Source organism: Garra rufa, chromosome 24, assembly GCF_049309525.1.
Source record: "Garra rufa chromosome 24, GarRuf1.0, whole genome shotgun sequence".
NCBI lineage: Eukaryota > Metazoa > Chordata > Actinopteri > Cypriniformes > Cyprinidae > Garra > Garra rufa.
This window is the reverse complement of record NC_133384.1, coordinates 7,889,672-7,899,173: the sequence shown is the minus strand read 5'-3', so window position 1 is coordinate 7,899,173 and position 9,502 is coordinate 7,889,672. Positions and strand designations below refer to the sequence as shown.

The following is a 9,502-nucleotide window of genomic DNA, read 5'->3' as shown; positions in this document are numbered from 1 at the left end:
ATACACCTTTGAATTCTCAAAAAATTTAGTCCCTTATGTGTGTGTTTCCACTTGCAGCCAGATATTACCTGGTGCCTCAGTGAAATATAAATTTTTGCTGGTCCCTCGATCTCTGGGGAAGAAGGTGCTGATGGTGTGTCTAGACTGCCCTCAACTGAGACAGGTCACCAATCAGCTGGAATTTGAAGTAGTGAAAGATGAAAATATGACTGACTGAACAAGATAGAGAAGAAACAGGGAAAGAGGGACGAAAGAGAAAACTCAGTTGCAGAGATCATAGTGCCATTGCTTTGCTTTGCTTTGCTTTGCTTAATTAAGCAATCATGAAGCAAGAATTAAATCATTCAGTGTTGCGACTCCTTTAGGACAAATTCCTTCTAATCACCCAACTAAAGTTAAAAGAATAGTTTGCTAAAAATGATGCAGACTCGCAATTTTTGCCAAGCCCTTATGACTTTCTTTGTTTTGTGGAGCATAACAGATATTATGCAGGGTTGGACAACACGAGGGTGAGTTTTCATTTTTGGTTGAACTACCCTTTTAAATCAGCAAGTGTGAGATCTATAATAAATAATGACATCCATTGAAATAACTAATATTCTGCAGCATAACTTGTGTTTTATTTGGTTAAATGTTTCCTCTGGTTGGAAGGAATTTTAACCAACTTATTGTATTAATCACAATGTATTGTTGTTTTACTCTGCTCTAATGCCATGTTGTACTAAAGCAAATAACCAATAAATGTTTTGCATGAGAGCTTTTTGATGGAACGGAATTATTTATTGCAATTTTCATTTGGACACCAACACTCATATTTGTGTATACAAATACACATTCAGGCCAGCATATTTAGATGTGCATTAACAGCCAAAATTTTAACAAAAGAAAGTAAAATGTACACATATTGGCAATATTGCAAAAACAAATATATTGTACATCTGTGACATTTTAAGATGACTTTCAGAAAAAAATATATGTATTTGATTCCTTTTATTCATTATATACAGTGCCTTGCGAAATTGAAGTTGCTGCCTTACGTTAAACTACTTTAAATTACTTTTTTCCCACATCAATCTACACTCCCTACTCCATAATGGCAAAGCAAAAAATAGCTTTTTAACATTTGTGCATATTTATTAAAAATAAAAAAACTGAAAAGATCCCGTTGCATAAGTATTCATACCCTTTTCTGGGACACTCGAAATTTTCAGAAAAAATTTTGCTGCATTGAAGGTTGACAGAAGCATGTAGCCTCCATTCTCCATAATGGAAGACGATTGGAACAACTAGGACTCTAGAAAATGTCTGCCAGCCCCCATCCAAGCTGACAGAGCTTGAGAGGTGAAAAGGTGAGGCAAAGAATGGCAGATAATTGCCAACTGCAGATGTGCGAAGCTTGTCACATCATACCCCAAAAGACTTGAGGCTGTAAAGGTGCATCACCTATGTAATGAGTTAAGGGTATGAATACTTATGCAATGTACTTATTTCAGTGTTTTATTTTTAATACATTTGTAAAATTTGCAAATCTGGTTTTTGCTTTGTCATTATTATGGTGTATGGAGTGTAAATTGATGTGGGGAAATGATGTGAATTGATTGAAGGGGTATGAATACTTTTGCAAGGCATTGTATATATATATATATATATATATATATATATATATATATATATATATATATATATGCACACATTTTTATTGTTTTAAATTTAACATTGAGTTAACCTCCTGATATATAATGCAAGGTAATTTGCATTAGAAAAAGCTATCGTAATATACATAATTTCGTTATATATATAGCATAGATAAAGTTTGTTTGGCGGTTTGCAAACCAACTGAAAAGTACCTGCTGGACTGGAATGTGGAACAAAAGTTTAACGCTGATTGGCCAATACAGTAGAACTTCTTTCACCAATCAGAAACCTTTTTGCACGCCCCCCAATCCTTGCTCCAGGCTGCAGTTCTCCCTACTTGAATGTTTCACATCTTTGAAAGTCATATTCCACTGAACTTTTTGTGCTTTCTTGTGGGCGATTTTTCATCTGCAATATCTGAAATAGCAACAGTTCACATAGCGATCTATTGTAATGCATCCATTTTACCCACTTGAACTTGAAAGAGAACAGTATCATATGTTTCCTTTAATCCTGTATTTTTAGGTAATACATAACGATAACAACAATAACAGTAATACATTAATAATAAAACATTAGCTCAGAGGCTGAAGGCCAGATATGAATTTTATCTAAATGTAGTTATTTTAGGATTATTTTGTTTGTTCGTAAATGTGAACACAGTAGCAGTAAGCCCCTCTTCTACAGAGCGCAAATGTCCAGCAGGTAATTTAAACACATCAAATTTCCTAATGGTATTATGCCCTCAACAGACTCATGTCATATTCATGGAGCACTGTATGGCCCATTCCAGCTGCAGACTTTTGTACTTCATCATACTTTTACAACCTAGAATACAGAAAGTTTAGCATTGTGTTAAGAAAGACCTGAATTTATTCACTAGTAGGGCATTAGAAATACAAGCTCCTCCTTCGGGTCACACGTCTGCTGAGAGCATTAGTGTTTTCAGTTCCATCTCAGTGGATGTTTTTAACGTCTCAAGCAGTTCTGTGAAGTATGGAGTACGCGAAAACCTTAGTTCCTTCGTCTATTATGAGGTAAGAGACTATTTAATATTTGTAGGCTTCAGTATTTGAGGTCAAAAAGGTTTTTGGGGAGTCTTTTGGTTATTTGTGTACATACAAGCTTCAAATTCTCAACAGAAATGTTGTATTATTTAAAATGGTTTTAAAGTCTGTTTTTCCATTATCTCAACTAAATTAATATAAACACATTCAACTTGATATTTTTAAAGTTACACAAGGTTCAACTTGATTTTTTTTAAAGCCATACTTTAATATAATTTAAGTTGAAATGACTTCTATTTGTGTTTAAGGAAACGTTTTACAGTAGCATGGACTAACAATGAATTGAATGTATTAAGAACAAACAAAGAACATTGATATATTTCTAAATTAGTATTAAGCTAAATTATATTGTTCATTGTTAGTTTTTGATATGTAATGCAACAAATTGACACTGACTTTTGCTTTTACAACTTTTTAATTTAAAATTCCTCATGCACAAATCAAATAATTAAACCCCTGTTGGTGAAACAGGGTCTGTACTCTGCTATGAAAGTTTTTTGGTCAAGCATTGCATTATTGTTCCAATAAACAGTTCTCTTCCTGTTTACATAACCATAACTCACACAGATTGCCTGGGTCACCACTGTTTATTAAATGCTTTCATAAAGCTGTTATTTCTGGAATGCAGACAAGCAGTAGCTTTAGATTTACCCCTGAATACTACATTAATAGTAGATAGTAGAAGTTTTGCACCCTTTTCTAAGATTATAGACTATAGTGAGATTGCAGGTCTAGTTTTGAGGGAGTAGTTCACTTCCAGAAAAAAACATTTACACATAATGTACTCACCCCCTTGTCATCCAAAATGTTCATCATGTCTTTCTTTCTTCAGTCGATAAGAAATTGTTTTTTGAGGAAAACATTTCAGGAATTATCTCCATATAGTGGACTTCAATAGCGCCCTGAAGTTTGAACTTCCAAAATGCAGTTTTAACGCAGCATAAAGGGCTCTAAACGATCCCAGCCGAGGAAGAAGGGTCTTATCTAACAAAACCATCGGGGATTTTCTAAACAAATTAACAATTTATATACTTTATAACCTCAAATGCTTGTCTTGTTTCATCTCACATGCGTATCTGTGTGATCTGTGTCAATACAGTTAGGGTTTGTCGAAAAACTCTCATCTCGTTCCTTCGCTGATTTCAAAATCACCCTGCAACGCTGCAGAAGTACTGACCGAGTGTTTACAAAGTGAACATACACAGATCAAACGCCCTTTATAAAAAAGGCAAAACAGAGTTGTAGGATGATTTTTGAGAGAGTTGAAGACGAAAACGAGATGTTGAGTTTTTCGACATACCTGTATGGACCCGCATACTCATCGCAGAGATGAGACGAGACCAGCATTTGAGGTTGAAAAGTTTATAAACTGTCAGTTTGTTTAGAAAATAACTGATCGTTTTACTAGAATAAACACTTTTTCCTCAGCTGGGATCGTTTAGAGCCCTTTGAAGCTGCAGTTAAACTGCATTTTGGAAGTTCAAACTTGGGGCACCATACATATCCATTATATGGAGAGAAATCTCCAATCTCCAATGTTTTCCTCAAAAAACACAATTTCTTTAGACTGAAGAAAGAAAGACATGCATTTTGGATGACACAAGTGCATTATCTGTACATTTTTGTTCTGGAAGTGAACTAATCGTATAAATCATAATTTCTCTGTGAGCTCTGATTGTGTGTTGATGTGCTGCTGTAGGTCTGTGTCGTCGGTGCAGACGTCTCTTGCCCAGCGAATGCTGCCCCCTCCTCAGCCCCGTCCGTACAAAGTCTGCACGCAGAACCGCCGCAGGAGGAAAGGCTTCAGCGTCACCTCTCTAGCAGACCTCATGGAGCAGGTCAGATATCTGGATGTCATGCAGTGGTTATTTATGAGTTACACTAACTGCTGCATTTATTTAAAGGTGCCATAGAATGCATTGATACAATATTTTAAATTGTTCTCTGATATCTACATAGAATGGCTGTCCATTTACAACCCTAGGATGAAATGGTCTGTTATTGCCTTATTTGGAAGGTTCATATATTATAATGATGAGCTCTGCTCTGATTGGCTGTTTCACAGAGTGCTCTCACTCAGCAGGAAGAAAACACATGGAGGAAAATATATATTTAATTACGGAGCTCGAACCGCTATTAATATTACATTGAAACTGCCATTTTGAATCCACAATAACTTTTTACTTTCACTTTTGAGATTTGTGATCGCACATGCTTTGTGTAACGTTATGCTACAGCTGCAGTACTTAGCACATTATTTCCATGATCTGCTATAGATTTTCGCTATTGTCCTCACTTTGTTTTTTCACAATAGCCTACCTGCAGAACTTCTGATGACTGGGCTATGCAAATGCTGGGGGTGTAAATATTAATGATCGTGACTGTAACATCATAGTCTATGTTATGCTGGAATTGGCCTGTTTTTCAGTGGTCTTTTGCAAACACCAGATTTATATGAGAAGGAGGAAACAATGGTGTTTGAGACTCACAGTATGTCATGTCCATGTACTGAACTGTTATTATTCAACTATGCCAAGGTATATACAGTTTTCCATTCTATGGCACCTTTAAACAATACTGTAAACACAGCAATATTGTTTAGCGTATTATTGTGATGTATTATTACACTGTAAAAAGTTTTCACCAGTTTCAACTTAAAAACATAAGTTTTATGTTAAGTTAAATCAACTTAAATCATTTAAACTCACAAGTTAAATCAACTAATTTTGATTGTAATAAGCTGATTTTACTTAAAAACTTAAGGCAGCTGCTGAACTTTTTAAGTTGAATCTGGTGAAAACTTTTTACAGTGTACCATTTACTTTCCATTTTTTTTTTTCAATATATTTTTGTTATATATATATTATATGTCATTTATACCTGTGGTGGCAAAGCTGAATTTTCAACATTTATTTCCAACATTATTTATTTATTTTCTTTATTTCTACAAAATTTAATGCAACTTAATGCAACCTTGTTGAATTTATTCATTTCTTTCAAACAAACAGTCAAAAAATAAAATAGAAATGAAAATAAAATAAAATAAAAAATGTATCGACCCTACAGAATGGTGTATTTGAATTTATATTATTATTATCATTGTTGTTATTTGGAAATTTAAACAATCAAAAAGGTACATTGAATGAATTAATAATTACAAAAATGTCAAGTAACACATTGAATTAAATATGTTATTTTACATTTTTGAAGACCATTTTTACAGTGTATGCTTGGCAAGCGTACACTGTAAAAAATCTGTTTTTCCATTTAATTTGCAGTCATAGAAAACATGCAATGTGAAATAATTTATAATTTAAAAATGTGAATAGGTCTTAGTAATGCATAACAGAAAAATATTAAAATGTCATTGTAATTTCTGAAGTGAATATACAAATTTCAAAAATATTTAATTGTCTAAAAGCTGATTTCTGTCTTGAGCAGCCAGTCTGTTCATTTAATTACATTTAGACCTTACTAGGGATTTATATACAAATTTATATACATATATGCTAATATAATCATTGGCACCAATTGCTTAGCACCTGGCATACAAAGTTAAAGAGACAGTCATAATATGTGGAGTCCTAATATCTCTCTACAGGTGGCTGGTTCTTTCCTGATAACATGTCAGTTCCTCACACTGGTCCTGGAGGATGATGGGACAGTGGTGGACTCTGAGGCTTTCTTTCAATCTTTACCTACTAATACGGCATTCATGGTCCTGGAGAAAGGGGAGGCTTGGACGCCCAGTAAACTGGTACACCAATTATATGTGACCCTGGAACACAAAACCTGTCATAATCAATGTATGGTTTGTTGGGATAGGACAATATTTGGCCGAAAATAAAAGCTATTTGAAAATTTGGAATCTAAGGGTGCAAAAATAAAATCGAAATATTGAGAAAATCACGTTTAAAGTTGTCCAAATGAAATACTTAGCAATGCATATTACCAATCAAAAATTTAATTTTGATATTTTGTGGTAGGAAATGTACGATCTTCATGGAACATGATCTTAATGATTTTTGGCAAAAGAAAAAAAGATAATTTTTCTTTTAGCTAATGCTGCTTAAGACTGGTTTTGTGGTCCATTGTTTTGTTGTTATTGTTTTTTAATAAATAGTCACCTTATAATTTACAGGGATTAATACATTTACAAATGTATTAAATGTACTTATTTGCTTACTAAAAAAGGTGAACTATATTATTACATTATATTTTATATTTTATTGACCTTTAACCAACATCGTGAGAACCCTGAACATGCAAATGTGTTGTTGAATTACTGAAAAAAAATTACTTTACATATTGTACTTGACATTTAAAGTAAAGGCATTCAAAGTTTGGAAAACCCTACAGTAATAAACAATAAAATGCCATTTACTCAAGTGATTTGTAATATTATATTTCTATTTAAGTTCTATATAATTTTGAAGAACATAATATATTTGAACTATAAAAATATATAGTCACTAAAATGCTATTCCTGAAAAATGCATGAACAATTGTTGGCATATGACTGACCTGGTATTAAGGTTTAAAGAACTGTGTATTTTTATGTTTCATAAGCTGTGCTCATTAAGAAATCAGTGCAAACAGATTTGAATCTGGGTCTAATCAGGATTGTTCCCTAGAGCTGATTAACCAGATCCCAAGTGTTGCTTCATTTGCAGCTGTTCATTTATCAGTTTTGTTGATTTGCATTTGTGATTTAAAGCTTATTCATTTCATTGCATTATTATAAGTTAATTTTGATTAAACAGTCCTTGTGTTTTTGCTCCACTAGGGTGCAGGCTTGCATTTACCCAGAACTTCAATCATTAATTTCCCCCTATATTTCACAGGTTCTGCCAAGTTTCAGACAGCCAAGAAGGAGTGGAATTGCCAAATTGAGCTTTGACCTGTACAAACTGAACCCAAAGGATTTTCTAGGCTGCCTCACTGTTAAAGCCACACTCTATGAAATATACACACTCTCATATGACATCAAGTGCACCAGAGCCAAGTACTTTCTCAAGTAAGAGATTCACATTAAAAAGTGGATTTCATAATGCCAGGCTACAGCGTTAATTATAGAAATGTTTGTCTGGATAATCACATAAGTATACACAGCTTGATGTGATTGCTAGAGAAAATGCTTCTATTGTTTTTTCATAATTGAATACAGATGTTTTGCATTGAAACTTACAATGTTAAAAAAATGTACTAAGGGTATAATTTGTCACTGTTAAAGGCACAAAAGCTAAAAGGTATCTTTTTAATTTAAAACTGCCCAAGTAACAGGTTTATACCTTATTGTTATTAAAAGTAACCATTCAGAATTGATTAGCTAATATTACTCTCTTTTTTCCTTCTTCAGGTCTTTATTGCGGTGTTTCTTGTACATAGCCAAACTGGCAGGTCAAGTTCTCCTGTGTGGCTCCATGTATGTGTTGCGGTATATTGGAGATGAGGAATCCTCTAGCTAAATCTCATATCAGTGGGTGACAGATCAAAATAGTGGGAAAAATGAATGATGCATTCATGTTTAGTTTTTGCTTACATGCTTAGACAAATATGAATAGATTATTTTTTATGTGGCAGAACAGCTTATTTCTAAAACTAGATGTATGTAAATGTGTACAGTGAATAAAAAAATAGTGTATTAAAGGAGAACTGAATATTTTGCATGTCATCTTTTATCAGACTTGTGCTAAAAATAATCTGCAGTTGAACTTGTGTGACTGCATTTTTACACTTTATCTGATGTGACTTTTTACTTGTGATTCTGCGTTTCTATAATAAACCTTATAAGATTTTTCCCCTCACAATTCCGAATTTAAATCTTGCAATTTTCTTTTTTCTGCAACGGAATAAAAATTAAATTAAATGCAAATTTTTATCTCAAAATTCTGACTTTCTCGCAGTTTATATCTCACAATTCTGAGAAACAAGGTAAGAATTGTGAAACATAAACCCAGAATTCAGAGAAAAAAGGTCAGAATCTTTAGATGAAAAGTGGCCATTACTTCTTTTCTGTGGCAGAAACAGGCTTCCTTACAAAATAATTCTGAAAGATCCAGTTTCAGTGCAAAACAGCTGAACGTCAACATGATTCAGTTAAAGTTGTGATAGAAATCAAGTTCTTATCTTAAAGACCGAAACTGAGAACTCTGAGAACTGTTGGAAAGGATAAATACAAGTAGCCTACACAATGTCTAGACTTTCTTTTGAAACTTTGTATTTAGGTCACAAATGTTACTGTGGACTCTGGGGAGAAATAGCAGAATGTAAAAAGCTCTTAAAAATAAAGGTGCTTCGTGATGCCATGTTATGTCTAAATGGTTTTCATAAAGAACCTTTCTGTTTTACAAAATGTTCTTTGTTGGCGGAAGAAGGTTTTTCAGATTATAAAAGATCATGAAAGAACCTTTGACTGAATGGTTCTATGTGGAACCTAAAATGATTCTTCTATGGCATCGCTGTGTAGAACCATTTAAAGCACCTTTATTATAGTGCATGGGTCATTTCTGGGATTCTGTAACATTACAACTTAGAACGTTCATTTTATTTCAACTACATATGATTCATTTTGTAAATACCCCACATAATTAGGCACATCACATCACATTTCTTTTTTTTTTTTTTTTGTCAGATTGAGACACATTTTTTCTCAGCCCTGTAAGGAACAAAATGGGATTGGTTTAAAAAAGATTTTACACAGAACAAAAACAAACATCTACCTACTGCTCATGTGTCCCTGATAACAAATGTAACATTTATCATATTTTTTACATTTTTACAGGACTGAAGCTAAAAAT

At 33.4% G+C, this 9,502-nt stretch overlaps 2 protein-coding genes across 3 annotated transcripts in view; both read left to right on the top strand.

Moving 5' to 3' along the window:
* f13a1a.2 (coagulation factor XIII, A1 polypeptide a, tandem duplicate 2) overlaps nt 1–756 on the top strand; it is a 41,359-nt gene extending 40,603 nt beyond the window's left edge. For both annotated transcript variants that reach the window (XM_073831067.1, XM_073831066.1), the window contains exon 15: nt 58–756. In XM_073831067.1, coding sequence (XP_073687168.1) covers nt 58–217 — 160 coding nt within the window. In that variant the 3' untranslated portion in view covers nt 218–756. The remainder of the gene's footprint in view (nt 1–57) is intronic.
* A 1,814-nt stretch (nt 757–2,570) lies between these two features.
* Nucleotides 2,571–8,366, top strand: cidea (cell death inducing DFFA like effector a). The gene is made up of 5 exons (XM_073830421.1): nt 2,571–2,672; nt 4,402–4,540; nt 6,304–6,459; nt 7,547–7,719; nt 8,062–8,366. Exons 1-5 carry the CDS (start codon nt 2,632–2,634, stop codon nt 8,168–8,170), a joined length of 618 nt encoding a protein of 205 aa, XP_073686522.1. The 5' UTR covers nt 2,571–2,631; the 3' UTR covers nt 8,171–8,366.
* Nucleotides 8,367–9,502: the final 1,136 nt, after the last annotated feature.

Bases quoted from the DNA above. Each gene is read 5' to 3' on its own strand.
- cidea (XM_073830421.1), top strand. From the start codon at position 2,632: ATGGAGTACGCGAAAACCTTAGTTCCTTCGTCTATTATGAG. The intron at 2,673-4,401 runs GTAAGAGACTAT...GTGCTGCTGTAG, and splicing joins GTTCCTTCGTCTATTATGAG to GTCTGTGTCGTCGGTGCAGA. The intron at 6,460-7,546 runs GTACACCAATTA...TATATTTCACAG, and splicing joins CTTGGACGCCCAGTAAACTG to GTTCTGCCAAGTTTCAGACA.